The 20,500-nt window shown below is 44.3% G+C and overlaps 1 protein-coding gene across 2 annotated transcripts in view; it reads right to left on the bottom strand.

The window, feature by feature from the left end:
• The window catches only part of FAM169B (family with sequence similarity 169 member B), a 48,541-nt gene extending 32,077 nt beyond the window's left edge, over positions 1-16,464 (bottom strand). Inside the window, exons 1-2 of one of the 2 annotated variants that reach the window (XM_030578964.1) lie at positions 16,350-16,464; positions 12,819-12,889 (exon numbers count right to left, since the gene is read on the bottom strand). In XM_030578964.1, the coding sequence (XP_030434824.1) occupies positions 12,819-12,846 (28 nt within the window). In that variant the 5' untranslated portion in view covers positions 12,847-12,889; positions 16,350-16,464. Of the gene's footprint in view, positions 1-12,818; positions 12,890-16,215; positions 16,267-16,349 lie in introns of those variants that run through there. The other variant, XM_030578963.1, reaches the window with a different exon arrangement.
• Positions 16,465-20,500: the final 4,036 nt, after the last annotated feature.

The following is a 20,500-nucleotide window of genomic DNA, read 5'->3' as shown; positions in this document are numbered from 1 at the left end:
CGACCAAGTGATCCATTCCCTGCCACCCACTCCCAGCTTCTGGCAAGCAGAGGTTAGGGACACCATCCCTGCCCATCTTGGCTAACAGCCATTGATGGACCTATCCTCCATTAATTTATCTTGTTCTTTTTTTAACCCTGTTATAGTCTTGGCCTTTACAACATCCTTTGACAAGAAGCTCCACAGGTTGACTATACGTTATGTGGCCTCAGGTCCTCCTCTGCAAACATGAGGATAAATATATTACCAATTGTTAGACAATCAAATACTACCCTAATGTGGACTATACCTCTGTAAACAAGAGGATAAATATATTACCAGTTGTTAAGCAATCAAATACTACCCTAACGGAGACTATTCAAGTATGATAGACGGAAATAATGCTTTCCCTATGAAAATAAGAACATAGGATCTGATACCCCAGATCAAATCATTAGTCCATCAAGTCCAGTATCTGGGCTCTGGCAGTGGTCATTACCCAATTCCTTAAAAAGAATGTAAGAAACCAAAACCCCTAATTCATCGATGTTCATCGCTATACAAGGGGCTTTAAAAACTCACTCCTGGCCTTTGCAAGCGATCAGCTTACATCCTGAAGTTTGATAGCAGTGCTATGTAGTCAGAATGCTGAACTGTAAATCTCTAAAGGCTGATGTGTAAATGTTTTTTGTCACGTTTGTATCTGAGAAAATGAGAAAGAAAGGAAGAAGCGTTGCAACATTGTCAAGTCAATTCACATTATAAAATCCTAACCAGCACTTTGGAGAAAGAAAGCTTGCTGCAGTGGCCTCCCACACATGTACTTTGCAATAACAATCCATATAAGGAAAACAGGACATGTAGTATGTTAAAAACAAAATGAAGGATTATTATTAAATGCTCTGGTAAGTTATTTTTAAATACAGGAACGTCCTGTATGATTGTTTTCAATTATTTAAAAAAAAATCTGTACATAAGGATTTGATTTTACCGGATGTATGCTGACACAAAAAGCAAGATATTGGGCCTTCCAAAATATGCAACTGATGAGCGTAGCACTCACAACGGTCTATCCTGTTCCTTAATGAATAAACATGATTTTGCCTTCTTCCTCACAGAGAAAACACCTAGTACCTTGAAGTTACACGAGCTTTTCCAGTACCTAGTAGGTCGGTATTGCAAGTTAAAAGCAATCATTTGTAGAGTTATGTGATCAAATAAAGATGTTAATGACACAAGCCAAAAAGTGAAGCATTAAGTACCAATGCTGGTCAACATCTTGTCAGTACAGCCCTCTAGATGAGTCACTTTTTTCCTTCAAATAAATAATTTGTTCAGTTTGTTCAACTCCCTCTTCACTTTAGGTTGCAATTTTCAAAAGCAGCGACGGGAATCAGAACATGTTCCTTTGTAAGTCAACAGGACTTGTGCTTCTAACTCACTTAGGCACTTCTGAAAATCCCATCTTTAAAAGTTTGGAAATCTAGTTGCCAAATGCAGGTAGATGAGAGGCCATCGGGTTAGTTTGGGTTTTCACATTAGCCTCTGTGAGCCTCAATCTTCCCATGTGTGTAAGGGGGACGGGGGGAGAGAGGAGGAAATCAGACTTACCCTGCTATATAAAGTACTTTCAAAGGCACAAATGTAAAAGAGCTGCAAAAGTCCTAAGTATTATTAATGATTATTATTATTATTACACATTTTATTCACAGCAAATAATTATGGTTAGCTAAAGTAAGAAGAAGCGATAAAGATTTTAAAAATCTAATTGCCAGTTTTAGAAGAGTTTAACTTTGCTGCTTTCCTTTTAAAGCAATGTTTTCCTGTGGATGCCTGGGGCTTGAGGCCCCTTTCGGCAGCTCAGGAGACTGAGAGCTTTAAGTTCCAAGGACAAGCTTTATAAAACCAATTTAAATTACAGGATTTCATTACAGAGTTTGATCCTATGCAGCAGCAACAACAAAAGAGTACACTGTATTAGCCAAAGCGGAATGTTTTTTAAACAGGCAACGCACACAAAGGGTTACCAGCCAAAGGGGAAAAAAAGAGTCATAAAAAGGGGGCCTCTCACTGCAGCCACAGAGGAGGTACCATATAACCATAAGGAGAGTAAATTTAGAACGGGAGGCCTACTGCATTAGAGGGATTCCAGACATTCCAGCTGCAGAGCTGAAAGGGGCTGCCATCTTAAGTAGCCAAAGCTGGTAAACAAGGTCATGACATCACGTAGATTCTACAGCAACAGAATCAACAAGAGCTTACAGGTAGGTATCAGCCTTGACCTTTTACACGGCAACTGTGCTTTTTTTCTTTAAAAAAAGGGGGGGGGAGAGAAATAAAAAAATATAGATAGCTAATCTTTTGATTACAAATCTGTAAAGCTATATTGGCATTCAGATTTCTGTTTTGAGCATACAGGGCTACTTTGGAAACAAACAGACAAAGCCACATTTTAAATTAAACACGAACAAGTGGCAATTTCATTTTGTTGCACTTTTTGTTCTCATAAAAAAGTCTGAGTCGGCTCCTCAGCTGGATGTAAATCAGTGTCTCCCCGTTCCGATTCACACCACCTGAGGATTTGATCCTTAAAATGAAAAGTAATAGTTAGAGATGAATATAAAGCAAGCAGGCACTAAAACCTGACATGCTGCACTCCTTGGTTCTCCTGCCTGGAATCCCATATAGCTGTGTCAAATAACCTAAACTATTCTGTTTCAGTCTTGAACCCCAAATGCACCTCAGTTCTTTCCTGTAGCACCCCTCTTCCCAATACACACCCCTGCTATTCCAGACCTAGCTTTTTCCAGAACAGAAATAGTTAACTGTGCTGAATTATGTGGTGGTTTTGTGAAGTGAACAAATACCTCTCTCTCTTGGAGGAAAAACTGCAGCCAAACTCACTTCACCTGGGATCTAAGGAAGATCATAACGTAGGTTTCTTGATGGGAAATAACAACATGCATAAGGTCGATTTTTAAAGCCATAGCTCTAGTCACTTATAGGATGAGAGATCATTTTCCATCTTGAACTAAAATTGTGATGTTTTATACATTAGACACAGGCCTTGTCACTACTGAACCAGCAAGAATTTCACTGCATGGGTTGAAGTAAGCAGGAAATAGATTTCCATAGCCAAAATAATTTATTCTTCTCAGCACAACAGAAAACACATGGTGGACCCTCTTGTGTGTGAAATTCTACAAATGAAACTATAAGTTGTTATAATACCGAAGGTAAACCAAATCCCCCCAATCAAGACAACTATAATAAGGATTCAGTCCAACTTGCACAATCAGAGAAAAGTGATGCAGCTTAATCCTGGTTCCTACCACAAATAATTTAAATAGTAATTTTATATTATTTATAACCCCATTATATGACAATAGCGTTGCAGCAGTATTAAACTGCCACCAGCCTTTTCAAGAGCTTTTTAATTACTCCAGTTTATTTAGTTTACTGGATCTCATGTTTTTATACACTAATTGTGTTAATTTGTCACTACATAGTGAGACAGTTACTAATTAACTCTGCCAATTAGCTGGATCTTTTTATTACAAAAACTCAAAATATTTTGAATCTTAAAAGTTTAACTTAAAAGTTAGTACATATTGTCGAAACTACATTTTCTGCTTGAGCATTAATCCAATACACCTCTACCCTGATATAACACAACCCGATATAACGCAGTTTCACCTATAACATGGTAAGATTTTTTGGCTCCCGAGGACAGCGTTATATCGGGGTAGAGATGTATATCTTTTAATTATCACACAAAATACACTTGCCTTATCTTCAGTTAGAGCAATCTATTACTGTATCCATATATAACTACATCAATGTAGTTTCCTTAACAAGTTGGTAATAGAATTGTTTCAGCTTCCAGCATATCAAATAGGTAATTAAGACACCTTAAATACTGATCATACTCCTAAGAAAGCTTTATTTGTTGAATGGAGCATTTCAAGCATTATAGCTGTTTTATGCAGTAGTATTGCAGGCGACTATTTGTTGCAGTACGATTGAAAAGCAAAAAACATACTAGCCTTAGTGTAGATAAAGAATGAAAAATCATAGTGTACTGTACTAAGTAATTAATCATGTCCCCTGTGATTGCTGTTACTCGTTCTGCAAACAGGTTGTAGAGAACTAAACTACATGCATTTATTAAGAACTGCACAATTAAAAAGTGCCCTTATTCATCAAGGAACATGTTTACATTACTGAGAATAAGAACCATCTATGTGTTAACATAGTTACAAACACCCCCCCACCAATATCATTCATTTTCATTCACACATACACATGAAAGAAAAAAGCTTGAACATGTGAGTCCTACCGGCTCAGAAACAAAAAGCAAATAAAAAGAACCCAACATTTATTATTTTTTAAAACTTAGGATTTTTAAGCCAATATAATTTTGTGGGGGACATAACTCATTTTTGAACACTTGGAGATGGCATTACAGTAGAACCTCAGAGTTACAAACACCAGAAGTTGCGAACTGACCAGTCAATCACACACCTCATTTGGAACTGGAAGTACACAATCAGCAGCAGAGACAAATAAAAAAAGCAAATACTGTACAGTACTGTGTTAAATGTAAACCACTAAAAAAAGGGAAAGTTAAAAAAAAAGATTTGAGAAGATAAGGAAACTGTTTCTGTGCTTGTTTCATTTAAATTAAGATGGTTAAAAGCATTTTTCTTCTGAATAGTAAAGTTTCAAAGCTGTATGAAGTCAATGTTCAGTGTAAACTTTAGAAAGAAGAACCATAATGTTTTGTTCAGTTACAATCTTTATTCCCGAGGTGTTTGTAACTCTGAGGTTCTACTGTGTTGCTTTCAAAAAAGGGAGGAAAAGTCTTATTTTTATGCTAATATGATCAGCAATAAACAGGGTGATATATATGCAGAAATCCACAGTATACAGGAGATTTATTTCAAGTTTTCATGTCGGTATCAGGAGTCCTTATATCCAAGTCTTGGGCATAATAGTATTTTATATTTTAAAATATCGTTCTAAACACAAACCACTTTGCAGCTTCATTCTCTTTTCTTGTGAACGAATCATTTGTCCAGATATCTATGATGGTGTATGCACATAAATTTAGGTGAACTGACACAGAAAAGACTATGTACATCACATTACTATTTAGAAGGGAATGGTCCTGTGATTAGAACAGGGAACTCTGAATCAGAACATCAGGGTTCTATTCCTGACACTGGCTGGATGTATGACCTCAGCCAATAATTTAAATGCATACAATACCTACCTCATTACAAGCTTAATCTATTAATGTCTGTAGAACACTTGCAGATCTTTGGATGAAAAGTGCTACATACGAAGGCATAGGAGTAATATAATATATACTACAAAGAGCCCCCTTCCCTCTCCCTCTATAGACTGTCATATCTATGCTTGATCTTTCCACTATATGCAGTGTTACTGTAGCCACCCACTTCTCTCTCTCTCTCTAATATCCATACTATGGCTGAAATAATGTGACTGTTTCTAGGTTCTAGAGAGAGTGACTTTTTTGCTCCTCTAAATGACGCACATATGAATACTGTGCCTTGCCATTAACCTCTCACAGGAGCAGAAGCACTGTGTTTAAACAGCAGCACTCAGAACCAAGTACCAAGTCTTATTCATTGCTTTAATTGAGCTTGTACAGTTCTAAGCATGTGGTTATCATTAGACTACCATATTTGTTTAACCTTTCAAAGGAAGGAAGAGGTCTTTGGCATGTTACCGGGAGTACATGCAGAACCTGACTCTCATATCCTGAATTTAATTGAGCAAGTACATGTCAAAAAACCAAGTTCTAGTGTAAATGAAACCTCCAGTAACACGGTAACAATGTGTGGTGGCAATAGAACTGATGGATAAATACTGTGGTGTGATATCTGTCCAACATGGCATGGCAGCCCTTAACCACATGCTGTACATCATTAACAGGAACAGTGTTCTTTCACACTGCATTACTTTTCACCCACTTGTCACAGGATAACCTGGGAACTTACAGAAAAAATGTTTATTGGTTTAAATGGGTTTTTATGTAATACCATCCCTGTACTATTTTCCATTAGCATTTTGACAATGAAGAGTTCTCCAGGAGGGCAAACAAAATATGAGTGTCTGTCTAAAAGGCATTGCTCTGTGAAAATCAGTAAGAGAAAGTGAAAGTGCTCCGGCAGTAAATAATTATAATCCAATTTCTGATTAAGTGGTTGGGCAGTTTAAATAGATGAGTTCTATTTAAGCAACTGCCACCATTCTATCACTTCAACAAATGGATTACAGATAAGGGTTATGCATCTCCAACACAAGAGACTATGGCATTAGGGAGCCCATTCATGTTCATAGGATTTTGTTACAGCCTAAACAGGTTATGCCTAGCAGATGTGCGACTGGACATAGGCAAAGGATATATGGATCTGATCCCGCGAGGACTGAGAATATATTATTGCCCTTATATAAATCCATGGTACACCCACATCTCGAATACTATGTACAGATGTGGTCTCCTCACCTCAAAAAAGATATTCTAGCACTAGAAAAGTTTCAGAAAAGGGCAACTAAAATGAATAGGGGTTTGGAGAGGGTCCCATATGAGGAAAGATTAAAGAGGCAGGACTCTTCAGCTTGGAAAAGAGGAGACTAAGGGGGGATATGATAGAGGTATATAAAATCATGCGTGATGTGAAGAAAGTGGATAAGGAAAAGTTATTTACTTATTCCCATAATCCAAGAACTAGGGCTCACCAAATGAAATTAATAGGCAGCAGGTTTAAAACAAATAAAAGGAAGTTCTTCTTCACACAGCGCACAGTCAACTTGTGGAACTCTTTACCTGAGGAGGTTGTGAAGGCTGGGACTATAACAATGTTTAAAAGGGAACTGGATAAATTCATGGTGGCTAAGTCCATAAATGGCTATAGCCAGGATGGGTAAAGAATGGTGTCCCTAGCCTCGGTTCGTCAGAGGATGGAGATAGATGGCAGGAGAGAGATCCCTTGATCATTGCCTGTTAGGTTCACTCCCTCTGAGGCACCTGGCATTGGCCACTGTCAGTAGACAGATACTGGGCTAGATGGACCTTTGGTCTGATCCCATACGGCCGTTCTTATGTTCTTATGAGGTGCTAAGCACCTTCAATTGTTATTGATTTCAGTGGAATCTAAATGCACTCAGCAACTCAGAGAATTGGGCCCTACATGTCAAGCATTGTATTTATTTCCTAGAGTTTAGAAAAGTGATCAGAAGCTTGTGAAATAGAATGAATATTTAATCAATTTTAATTCAAACTATTTTTTTCTCCTTTGTACGAAAAACTACATCTACAACAACATATTTACTACTGAGTTTCATAGTATTTTAAATTTAAATATTAAACTCTCGGAATCTGGGTATAAGATGACAGAACTAAGACAGGAGCTTATTCGATCTTAAAGTTAACTTGCGCTGTCCCAACCCCCTGTAGGTTTTACCATAAAGATTCCAGCTGCATCTATTTTTCGTCAAACTGTTCTTTGCAGCAGTGCTACATTTAAAAAAGAAAAACACGAAAACCACACCCAACTCACAGCACATACAAACAGAAATCCATCTGCGTAAGCATGCTACCTCCTGTCATATCACATAAAACACAACATCTGGACTGACAAGCTTTGGACAAAGTTCCAATCTAAAGTAATTGAAAAAGGCTGAGGTATGATGACTCGGAAAGCAAAATTTATAAATCAAAATGTTGACACACCCTTAAACTATGGAAGTGCTACCAGGTACAGCTATAGTGTAGCAGCAAAGAGTGACAGAACATTTTACTCTCTTTTCAAAGAGATTAGAGATGTAAGATGGAGAGAGAGATCTCAGAGTAGGTCAAAGGAGATGTAGGTCTGAATAGAAGTAGCATCCAGGGTTATAACTAACAAGAATTTTTTCTTCCCTCACACCAGACTTACTGCAGTGAAATTCCATTGACTTCTGTGGGACTACTCCCTGTGATGCTGGCAAACCAGGTGCCAGCTCTTGCCAACACTTCAGGCCTCAGATGAGCACTAACAAATTCATTTCTGGAAACCAGTGTGTTTCACCTGTGTGTTAATACGGTTAAAACGGGTATTGGACTTATAACAATGTGTTTAGACTTTATGAAATGCCTGTAAATTGCTACATGCATTAATCTCACTTACAATATCTATATCACACGCTATAGGGTAATATTTAAGTTTTTGCTTTATAACTGTAAAAAAATGTTTGCTCTGAAACTGTCAACCTGTCAGAAAGGATCATCTCCTGCTCATTAAGAAGGCTATCAAAACTAAATGGGCCATCACAACATAAAGTCTTCATTAATTGCCCCTTCACACCCATGAAGATGCTATGTTGGGGGAGAGGGTCAAATATGTTCCTGTTTAGGGCCCCCAATGGGCTAGCATCACCTCCGGCCCTAAAACACATTCAGTGCTGACAGATTGCTACAGCTCTGTCACCTTTTGCAACCATCAGCTGTAACTCATTTGTGTATATATGTTTGCTGGCTTTAACCTGTAAATAACGCTCTCATTTCTTTTTCCTCGTTAATAAATATTTAGTTATTTTACTGTAGGATTGGCTACATGCATTGTCTTTGGTATGAGATATGAGACACAAATTGGCCTGGGGTAAGTGACTGAAAACAACCTGAATCTTTTGTAATCTTTGGTGGATAACGGCCAACTATCACTAAGTCCCACTTGCCTGGGTGGCAACAGACTAGAATGTCCAAGGTGATTGTCTGTGACTCCATCATAAGACTGTTATAGCTCTTCAGGAGTTCAAATTTGTTACTGAGCTGGTGAAATCTCATTGTAGAACATACAACCAATTAGGGGTGTCTGCCCTGCTTTTTGACACTCTGCCCTGAGGTTGGCATTCACATTCGTGAATATACCGGTATAAAAGTCCAGTGAGAATTGGGTCCTTAATATCTACTGCCTCCCACAGAGCCCAGGAATGTGTGGAAAATTCTCAGGGCCCTATTCTTATTTCAGTTACACCACAGAAGTAAAGTGTGGTACTACAAATGTACAATGGTGTTACTGGTATCTGGCCCACAGAGTATAAACTAAAAAAGGGATGCAGAGGGGGAGCTGGGAAATAATGGAATGTATAGTGAAGGATTTTCTGTATAGAGAGAGAGGATGATTTGAAAGAAAAAGAAATAAAAAGATACACTGTATAACAGTGGAACCTTTAGGAACCACAGGTCCAAATCTAGGCAGGGTTGGCTAGATTGTGGTTACCATCACAAACAGAAAAGATAGATGGAAGAAAGAGAGGAGGTTGAAGGACAAAACCACAAGTTCCCCTACAAGGGGAAGACAAATCCTCCCATAATGATAAAGGAGGAAAAACCAGGGAGACAGGAGTTGACATCTGAGTTTGGAAAGCAGTCCAGTTTGGAGATGCTTTTGTCCATAGGGGAGATGCTAGAAAGACCACCAGCCAGAAATATTTTTTTAAAAAGTCCATATTTTAAAGCCACTTAGCATTTAAAATTATTGCAGAGCTACCCTTCCCATCTTGCTAGCTGAGATTGGGGCTAAGAGTTAGCATTACATTCAATGCAGTTCCTCATTACTGTCAGTATTTACACAGTGCCATGGAGCAATACAGATACGAAAGAGGCAATGAGCCTGATATTCAGTGGCACCAAGCAATCTCAGCTCCCCAATAATTTCAGCTGAACAGTGGATTCTAAGCCCCTCTGAAAAATCAGGCTTAACACATCCCTGGTTCAAAGAATGTACAGTCTAATGCCTCAATCCTGTAAGGTACCAAATACCTCGTAGGTGGTGTTGAACACCCTCCACTCCAAATTACTTGCAAGAATCAATCTTTAAACGAGATTCCTTTCAAAATTAAAATGCATTTAATTTGAGCAAGAGAGGGAAGAAACAGAAACATTCTTCCCCAATGTTCTTCCATGCCTTACAGTCATCCAGACATTCTGATACTGCCAATTTTATTATATGAAAGTGAATACCTCTGCTACCTATCATAGCTCTCTGAGCCTGTCCTGAATTTCTTGCTTCAATAAACAGCTGCATGTAGTGGAAGGAAATGTGTAAATATAGCTATTGTTTTTCTGTGCTTTTGTGTCAGCTAGTCTATGTCTTTGAAACTGCACCAAAACCACCACAGCTATTTTTTTAAGGGGCTGGTGGGAATGGTATAGCTCTGTATTGTCTGTGCACTTGACATCAAATATGAGGTTCTTTAAATTTGGTTTCCATGGTCTCATCTGAAAAGACCACTTCTGGTGGCTAAAAATGCAAAAGATTTTGACTGTAGTACCTTGACAAACAGCCAAAGCTCTGATGTGGGGGAAAAAAAACACAGCAAGATAGCTATGACCAGAATGGAAAAAACAAGGAAAAACACATGGCTTGATTTCAGAGCAGAAAATTGACTTAGGCTTTGCATAAACGACAGCATACCTCCAAGCTTGCTGATCTGCCTTGAAAAAGAGAACATACAGCCTAAAAGAAGAGCCTATTAAAAGGCATAATGTTTCTAAACAGCATCTGTTACGTACTAATAAGCATTACTTAAAGGACACAGGCCTTAAATTGCTACCAAACATGCACTTCTCTGAAACTGCTGCAAGACAACCTTGACAAAAACATCACATGATACCAAGGGAATCTGAATGATACAAAATGGAATTTTTATTTTATTTGGCTTGATGTTCTAACACAGCAAAAAAAACCATGGAGGCATTCTCTGAGATTTGTGAAGCTGTTTGTGGAACTTCACAGGAATGAATTACAAATAAGAATTACATCAGTGGAGCTCTTTGCGATCTGTTGTCAGTAATACTGCAAAGACCAGTCACCAGACTTTAGTTTCAAAGGTTAAAAATGCAACATTTTTAAGCATCCGTTGACCTCTTGGTAACCGAGCGGGAGACTGTATACTTTGGATATGTGTGACCCAAGGGAATGCCAGTCACTTTGCAAGGGCAACACAAAGCACTGTGTGTTGCTACAGAAAAAGCTCAGGAACCTCTTAGTTTAGCCACTGTTACCGGATGTGGAAAATTCATACTGACCTGGTTTCTAACACATATGATGTTGCAAATTCAGATCTGGAGTTTTAAAATTCCACCTGTCGTGTAGCAGATCTCCCGCACAGGAATGTATGCTCTATTGATTAACACTGATTTCATGAACAAAAATAACAAAAATCTTTCTGCAGGACAGATGTAATTTTAAGGCTCCTTTACTGCAATTGGTAAGTGCGGCGGAAAGTGGCACGGGCCAAGGGATGTGCTGGCCACCGCATCCCGCCGCCCCCATTGGCCTGGGGTGGCGAACCGCAGCCAGTGGGAGCCGCAATCGGCTGAAATTGCGGACGCGGCAGGTAAACAAACTGGCCCGGTCTGCCAGGCTGCTTACCTTGGCAAGCTGCGTGCCAAAGGTTGCCGACCCTTGAGCTAGATACACAGATTAGTCATTTAGTAACTATCACTAAGCCCCCAGGATCATATGTTGTATTACCCACAAAAATGCCCTTCCCAGAGCCTGTGGCTACATGCAAACCTCAGGGCTCCTTGCAGAAGAAAGGTGGGGGGGAACCTACATGAGAGCAGACTGTATTTAAAAGAAACAGCTGAAGTTCCAGGTGAGCAGCTGGCTCATTTCTCAATGTTAGGGTTGGCACAGGATCTACACAAAGGGCAAATAGGTTTAATTTTAGATGGACAGGCCTGCAAGCCTTATAGCATATGAACAACCTTTACTGTCACTTGAAGGCAGTGGGATTATTTTGGGAGTAAGAGTTGAAAGATCAGACTGCAAGAACGCTTAAAGTTGTAGCATCTCAGTCATAGAGCAATGTAAGATCCAAAAACACAGCCTGAGCAAGCAAAGCTAAAGGCTGGCTCGAAGACATTCAGAGACTTCATTTTTTATTTGACCACTTGCCAATTGCTGCTGATTTTTTTTTTAAACTTAAGTATGTGCAATCAAAGAAGTAAGGCAGAACAGTGACAATAGCTAGAAATGCTAATATGTTTTCCAGAAGAGAGGGGATTGGGGCCAGGTGGGGTGGGGTGGGGACGTGGGAAGAACCATTCAAAACATGAGTTGGAGCAATAAAAAATGACAGGGGGGGAGAAATGTTTACAAAACCTAAAGTGCTTGGCAGCACAAGATTTGTGTGGACAAGGAACACGAAGTTGCATTAATCTGGAGATATTTCATTTAAAAGCATCAGCAGAAAAGCGAGTCTTCCAAAAAAGCCAATATCATTATTACAAATGTTTGACTTTCATAAGTGGCTGATTGCTCTACTGCACTATTTTTTTTCTCCTATCTGATTTCAGCACATTTAGCCACGAGCAGCTAGAAGAACTAATGAACATCATCATCATCATTTTACTGAAGGGGATGAAGTAGGTGCTTTAGATAAATGGCAGCAACTTAAAATGTGTTTCGGAAGATAAATTCCCTTTCTCGCCATTTACCTGTTAGCTTGACAGATTAAGAAAGCACAGTGCAAAGACAGAGCATGAGAGAAAGCAAGGCAAAAGTTAACTGAGGTGATGCAATCGGCCCTTATCCAAGAGAGTGCATGAACAGAAATTCTTGGAAATGCTCCTAGTCAAATATAAACCACGAACACTATTCACTCAAGACTCTCTTGGAGATCCACTGCTGAGCATGCACAAAGGCCAACCTGTCTCAAAATCAGATCCATTGCCAAGTATCAAATGCTAGATTGATTATTGTTTTGCTTTATGCTATAGATCTAAATTAGTATCTATTTTAGGGCAAAAAGAAACTTACCACATATACTGGTGTTATTTTTTTTCATTCTTTCTATCAGCCTCTGCTAGGGAGAGATACTCTTTTGCCTGCTACTAGAAATATTTGTAATTAATTTTTGCTTTTTTCCCCCAAATTTCCAAACATTACTTTACAACAAATATTTCTATTTCTACAGTTATTTGTAATTCCATTCACCGGGGATTAACAAAGGATAAACTCTGCAACAATATGCAGGAAAGGCTCCATATAGCTCCATTCCATATCATACTAATCAAATTAGCTACTGTCTGTGGCCAAAAGACAACATAGTTACTACTCTGTTCTCCATTATTCTTGTTTCCTTTACTTCTTCTTAAACCAAAAGTGAAGTTTGGATGGGAGGATTACAGCACTGTCTTTAGCATGAGACTCTAGCCTTGGATTTATGACTTGAAGATGTTTGTTTTATATACTGTGTTCCCTCTGTTCCTTTTCTGTCTCTCCTGTGTTCATCTACTAAACCACAGTACCACTATATTCATTGATCGGGCTCTAAACACACTAAAGGAACAGGTGTGTGAAGGAAGTAGTGCCATTTTGACAGTGCTATTTTTCTGACTGTAACTGCTTTCTAATCCAAATCCCATCGCAGTAAAGAGTCTTCCCATTTACTTCCATGGGTTCTGAATCAGGCTATGAGACCAGAAAGAATTATCCCCTGTGGACCGGAAAAAGTCTGATGGATACCTTGCAATAAAAACTCTAAGGACAGCTAGAGTCAGACTGTGACTGCACAGGAACTGAGTGAAATTTCCCAGGCACGCACAAACTTGTTGCTATGTGTTTTGGTAATTTATAGAAAACCTGAAGTCAGGTCTTTAAATCTAGCTAGATGTTGCCATTCAAGTGGTCTACAATACACACACTACTGAAAGACAGCATCCTTAATAAACAGCATGTCTGGTGTGATAACTTATGTAGGGACCAGCAGACTTCTGCGGAAGTGGCTGGTTAACATGCTGCTGGAAACTAATCTTGGTCCTTTTCCAGCCAGCTTAGCCCAGAGCAGATTGTGAGAGGCAGTCACTCACGAAGCCCCACCAGACAGGTCTGTTGTGGCTGGGTGGTGCCCAGAAGTTTAATATTGTTTCAGGTCCAGCCTGGTAGCATCATTAAAGCTCAGTCTAGGAGCCTGCCTGGGAACCGGGGGGAAGGGACAGCAATGCCAGGGGGCAAGGTGATGCGGGAGGCAGGGCACCAAAGGAAGCAGGGATAAGACTGGGAGAATATAAGCAGGCATTGGAAAAAGGAGTAGGAAAGAAGGGGGTATAGGGCAGTGAAGGACACAAGGATAGCAAAGGGCCTTTGGGCCCACAGGAGAGGTAGTGCCAGGGCTGGAGAAAGGGGGGAAGTGCTGTGCGGGGGGGGCGGTGCCAGGGCTGGAGGAAGGGGGGCAGTGCCATGCGGGGGGGGACAGTACCAGGGCAGAAGGAAGGGGGGCAGTGCCGTGCGGGGGGGCAGTACCAGGGAAAGAGGAAGGGAGGCAGTGCAGTGCGAGGGGGGGCACTATCGGGAGTAGGAGGCCATGTGGGGGGGGGCAGCACCAAAGCAGGAAGAAGGGGGGCAGTGCCGTGGGGGGGCACTATCGGGGTAGCAGGCCGTGCGGGAAGGGGCAGTGCCGTGTGGGGGGGCACTATCAGCAGTAGCAGGCCATGTGGGAAGGGGCAGTGCCGTGCAGGGGGGCACTATCAGGGGTAGCAGGCCGTGTGGAAAGGGGCAGTGCTGTGCGGGGGGGAGCAGTGCCAGGGCAGGAGGAAGGGGGGCAGTGCCGTGCGGGGGGGCACTATCAGGGGTAGCAGGCCGTGCGGGAAGGGGCAGTGCTGTGCGGGGGGGCACTATCAGGGGTAGCAGGCCGTGGGGGAAGGGGCAGTGCTGTGCGGGGGGGGGAGCAGTGCCAGGGCAGGAGGAAGGGGGGCAGTGCCGTGCGGGGGGGCACTATCAGGGGTAGCAGGCTGTGGGGGAAGGGGCAGTGCTGTGCGGGGGGGAGCAGTGCCAGGGCAGGAGGAAGAGGGGCAGTGCCGTGCGGGGGGGGCACTATCAGGGGTAGCAGGCCGTGGGGGAAGAGGCAGTGCCGTGCGGGGGGGCAGCATCAAGCAGGAGGAAGGGGGACAGGGCCGTACGGGGGGGCAGGAGGCCGTGGGGGAAGAGGCAGTGCCGTGCGGGGGGGCCGTATCGGTGACAGGTCCGTGCGGGGGGGGAAGCACCAAAGCAGGAAGAAGGGGGGCAGTGCCGTGCGGGGGGGCACTATCGGGGGTAGCAGGCCGTGCGGGAAGGGGCAGTGCCGTGCGGGGGGGAGCAGTGCCAGGGCAGGAGGAAGGGGGGCAGTGCCGTGCGGGGGGGGCACTATCAGGGGTAGCAGGCCGTGCGGGAAGGGGCAGTGCCGTGCGGGGGGGGCACTATCAGGGGTAGCAGGCCGTGCGGGAAGGGGCAGTGCCGTGCGGGGGGGGAGCAGAGCCAGGGCAGGAGGAAGGGGGGCAGTGCCGTGGGGGGGGGCACTATCGGGGGTAGCAGGCCATGGGGGAAGGGGCAGTGCCATGCAGGGGGGGCACTATCAGGGGTAGCAGGCTGTGGGGGAAGGGGCAGTGCTGTGCGGGGGGGGAGCAGTGCCAGGGCAGGAGGAAGGGGGGCAGTGCTGTGCGGGGGGGCACTATCGGGGGTAGCAGGCTGTGGGGGAAGGGGCAGTGCTGTGCGGGGGGGAGCAGTGCCAGGGCAGGAGGAAGGGGGGCAGTGCCGTGCGGGGGGGCACTATCGGGGATAACAGGCCGTGGGGGAAGGGGCAGTGCTGTGCGGGGGGGGGCACTATCAGGGGTAACAGGCCGTGCGGGAAGGGGCAGTGCCGTGCGGGGGGGAGCAGAGCCAGGGCAGGAGGAAGGGGGGCAGTGCCGTGTGGGGGGGCACTATCGGGGGTAGCAGGCCATGGGGGAAGGGGCAGTGCCATGCGGGGGGGGCACTATCAGGGGTAGCAGGCCGTGCGGGAAGGGGCAGTGCTGTGCGGGGGGGGAGCAGTGCCAGGGCAGGAGGAAGGGGGGCAGTGCCGTGCGGGGGGGCACTATCGGGGGTAACAGGCCGTGCGGGAAGGGGCAGTGCCATGCGGGGGGGCACTATCGGGGTAGCAGGCCGTGCGGGAAGGGGCAGTGCCGTGCGGGGGGGGCCGTATCGGGGGCAGTGCCGTGCGCGGGGGAGCAGTGCCAGGGCAGGAGGATGGGGGGCAGTGCCGTGCGGGGGGGCACTATCGGGGTAGCAGGCCGTGCGGGAAGGGGCAGTGCCGTGCGGGGGGGCAGGAGGCCGTGGGGGAAGGGGCAGTGCCGTGCGGGGGGGAGGGAAGCTGCGAGGGCGGGGGACGCCGGGCGGCGCCGACTCTCCCCCTCCCTCTTACCGGCCGCGGCTCTTCCTGTTTCCTCAGCTTCCATCACTTCCCCCGAGCGGCTTCTCCGCCCCCCGCCGAGCCCCATGGCCCCCGTCCCTCCCCCCCATCCCCGCCCTGCGCTGCCTGGCTGCGCTGCTCGGTACCTCAAGCTGAGCGCCGGGGCCATTGTGTCTGTGGAGACTAACAGAAGAAAGAGCCCGCGGGAGCTGAGTCAGCCGGGGGGGGGGGGGGGTTGCCTTCCCAGAGCCCAGGCTTGGCTTCTTCATGGCGGGTGAGAAAGCTGGATTTGCATTGGCATAAATAGCCCGTGACCTGGGCTTGTATTGCTACATCCGGGTGTACATACATGCAGGGCAAATGGCCAGGCTAGGATGAGATTTAGGCTGGACATTAGGAAAAAGTTCCTGACTGTCAGGGTAGTTAAACACTGGAATAGATTGCCTAGGGAAGTTGTGGAATCTCCATCTCTGGAGATATTTAAGAGTAGGTTAGATAAATGTCTATCAGGGATGGTCTAGACAGTATTTGGTCCTGCCATGAGGGCAGGGGACTGGACTCGATGACCTCTCGAGGTCCCTTCCAGTCCTGGAGTCTAGGAGACGTTCCTGAGAGGTTCAGCTGACAATGTTGTAAAGGGAGAAAGGTTCCCCTTGTTGAAAAATCCTCTACAAAAATGGTCTAATTAGCAAGACTACTAACTCATTTATGAAATCTTCCATTTCTGGGTAAGGCACATGTACTGGATTTGTATGTATATTACACTTAAATACTGCAACACCCCTATAAATGTATATACAGCCATATAATACCAAATGGTTCGAGCACTTAAGTTAATAAAAACTAAATTTTTAATTAACCGTTATAAGACTGTCGATTTAATGAAACCTTAACATTATTCTAACATGCACAAATACATGAAATCACAAGCCTCAACAATTTTATTAATTCATTCTCAGAAATCAGCAGCCTCTTATCAGAGTCATTTGTGAAACTGCTGAACACAATTCCAAGCTGAAGTGTCCTGCATTTTAGGGCATATGTCCAGTGAACCTTCCATGAAAGATTACAAATAAGTGAAAATACACATAGATGACCTTCTTCTCTGCTATATGTATTGCAGATATCAGTTACCTATTTCATTAACGTTGTAAAAAAATTTGGCTCATTCAGGACTGCAAGGACTCTACTCCACATCTGCTATATATTATTCTTCAGACCTGTAAGTTTCTAGGTGAATATTGTGCAACATGTTGCATATTCAGGAATATCACTAAGTAAATTTTTAGCTTTAGCACATAGATTAATTGATATAGTCCAAGGCCAGAGGAACTATTGTCATAATCTAACCTGCCCTCCTGCATAACAGGCCAGGGAACTTCCCCAAATTATTTCTAAAGCTGATCTTTTAGAAAAACATTCAATCTTGATTTAAAAATTATTGGAAATGAAGAATCCACCACAACCCTTGGTAAATTGTTCCAATGGTTAATTACTCTTAAAAATGTACATCTTATTTTCAATCCGAATGTGTCTAGTTTCAACTTCCAGCCACTGGCTCATGTTATACCTTTTTCTGCTAGATTGAAGAGCCCATTAGTAAATATTTGACCACTATACAGGTAAGTCACCCCTTAAGAGAGAGAAGGTAAAGCTAAATAGATGGAGCTTGAGTCTATAACTATAAAGCATGTTTTCTAATCTTTTATTCATGCTCTTGGCTGTTCTCTAAACCCTTGCCAATTTATCCATACCTTCTTGAATAGTGGACACCAGAACTGGACACAGTATTCCAGCAGTAGTCGCACCGGTGCCAAATACAGAGGTAAAACAACACACTATTCAAGATTCCCCTTGTAGTGCAGCGGCAGTAGTTCCTCCCCCTCTGGACCTCCTCACTACGTCACCGGGATCACTGCCAAATATCAGGGGGGATTAGAAAATCAGTTGCTCTCAGTGGGTGGGTCACCAATCTGTGGGCTCTGGCCCTCGGGTGGGGACAGAGCTAACGAGCAGGGTGGAGCTGACAAGCTGTCTATAGTCTCAGGCCCTCAGTCAGGGCAAAGCAATTAAGCAGACCATGGGCCCTGACCTTCAAGCAGGGCAAACCTCCCAAGACGACTATGGGCTCTGCCCTCAGTCAGGGGCAGAGCAAATGGGTAGTCTATGGGCTCTGGTCCTCATACAGGGGCAGAGCAATCAAGCAACGTGTTATCCTAGCATTGGCAGATGGCAGACAATGCAGGCCCTTTGATCTGTGATGGGGAGGTTGCCACCCCAGGGTTGTGGGGTGGTATTGGGGGACCTGCACCCACCTGACTTCACTGGGTTCGAGCCCAGGGCCCTAAGAGTGGTGCAGTGGCAAAGTATTCGGCCACTGGGTCAGCAGGGATTCCAGCCGCAACACTCTGACCTGGATACTGGCAGCAATGCAGGCTGACTGTAGTCAGCTGTCCCTGGGCTTCTTCCTCCCCTCAGGGTGTACCTTGATCCCAGGGTCATCCTCCATCTCAGCCTGCCTTAGGCCCGCTGTGCTGCTGCCTGGGAGCATCTGAAGTAAGCCTTCACCCCAACCCTGAGCCCCAACCCCCTGCTACAGCCCTGAGCCTCCCTCCAAACCTGGAGTCCTCTCCTGCATTCCAAACTCCTCATCCCTGGCCCCACCCCTGAGCCTACACCCCAGTCCAAAGCCAATATCCCCTCCTGGACCCCCCAAAACCAGAGCCCTCTCCTGCACCCCAGAGCCCTGACCTCCCTGAACCCCAACTCTCTGACCCAGCCTCTCACCCCCCCGCCCCACCCCAGAACCCTCATCCCCCCCCATCCCAAACCCTGCCTCAACCTGCAGCTCCCTCCCACACTCTGAATCCCTTGGCCCCACCCCCCAGCCTGGAGCCCCCTCCTGTACCCAAACCACTCATCCCCACCCTAGAGCCTGCACCCCCAGCCAGAGTCCTCACCCCCTCCTACACCACAACTCCTTGCCCCAGCCTGCAGCCTCCTCCCTCTGAACCCCTCATTTCTGACTCCAACCCAGAGCCTGCACCCCCATTTAGATCCTTCACCACCTCCCATACCCCAACCCAGCCCAGTGAAAGTGAGTGATGGTGGGGGAGAGCAAGCCATCCAGGTGGCATGTAGTGAGCAGGCGTGTAGGGTGGCATGTAGGGAAGAGGCAGGCTGCGCTGTTTGGTTTTGTGTGATTAGAAAGTTGGCAACCCAATGCTCCAGCAGTGGCCGTCCAGAGAGAGGCATCTGTCTCCCTTGGCAGCTCCCCTGCAGACTCAGTCTGCCCCTGGGTCAGGGCGCTGCCTGGCTCGGCAGCAGTGACAGAGGCCTGTCATGTGCCAGGTGCGTCTGTCTTTCCCTGGCTGGGCTTTAACTGAGCTGGAGGTTCCACCTTTCGTACTTCCTGTCCCACCTCTCAACTTCTGGTAGGAGGGGCGAGTCCGGCCTGACTCTCTACCTGGGCACAGAGAGTGGTTCCTCCCCTCTGGCTTGAAGGGAGGCCACACCACCTCACTACACTCGTTTATGCTTCCAAGAATTGCATTAGCACTTTTTGCCACTGTATTACACAACTCATTTTCAGCTGATTATCCATCATGACCCCAAAATCTTTTTCAATCACTGCTTCTCAGAATAGATTTCCCCATACTAGAAGAAGGGCCTACATTCTTTGTGGCTAGATGTAAACATTTACCCATATTAAAACACATTAAACCCCATATTGTTTGCTTGCATCCAACTTGCCATACATAAAATAAACATCAAATAGATAAATGCTAAAATATGTAAGGAACTCAGATATAATGGTGCTGAGCATAGTATCAAAATCAAGTTAGATTAGCTAGATAGTCAAATAATTACTCTGACGCTATAGTGAGGAGTGGATATCTATAAATATATGTGGGTTTTTGCAAACAAAACATTTAAGACAATGAGAAAGAAAATTTAAGTGGGGTAGAAATGGATAGATATGTATTTGTAGTAAGTCACTCTGCTTAACTAAGGGGAGAAAAACCCAGTGGATTACGAATGTGCTATAAATAACTTGTAACAAGTAACAACTTAGTCTAATTAGTTTGTACATGAAAATTTTTCTGATCTAAAACGTAGCCGAACATTTTATAAAAATGTTTTTCAGGCTCTTCTTTGTCTCTTAAACACAGTTTTAAGACTTCTAAAAAAAGAAAAAGAGAAAAGAGAAAGCCAACTTCAGGCAGTACTGGTCAGACCTCTCTCTAAACAGAGACATAATAATATACACATTGAAAGAGTTATGTGATTCCCAAAT

The sequence above is a fragment of the Gopherus evgoodei genome, chromosome 10, assembly GCF_007399415.2.
Source record: "Gopherus evgoodei ecotype Sinaloan lineage chromosome 10, rGopEvg1_v1.p, whole genome shotgun sequence".
Classification (NCBI taxonomy): Eukaryota; Metazoa; Chordata; order Testudines; family Testudinidae; genus Gopherus; species Gopherus evgoodei.
Note: the sequence above shows the minus strand (reverse complement) of the source record. Positions and strands in the feature narration are given on the sequence as shown.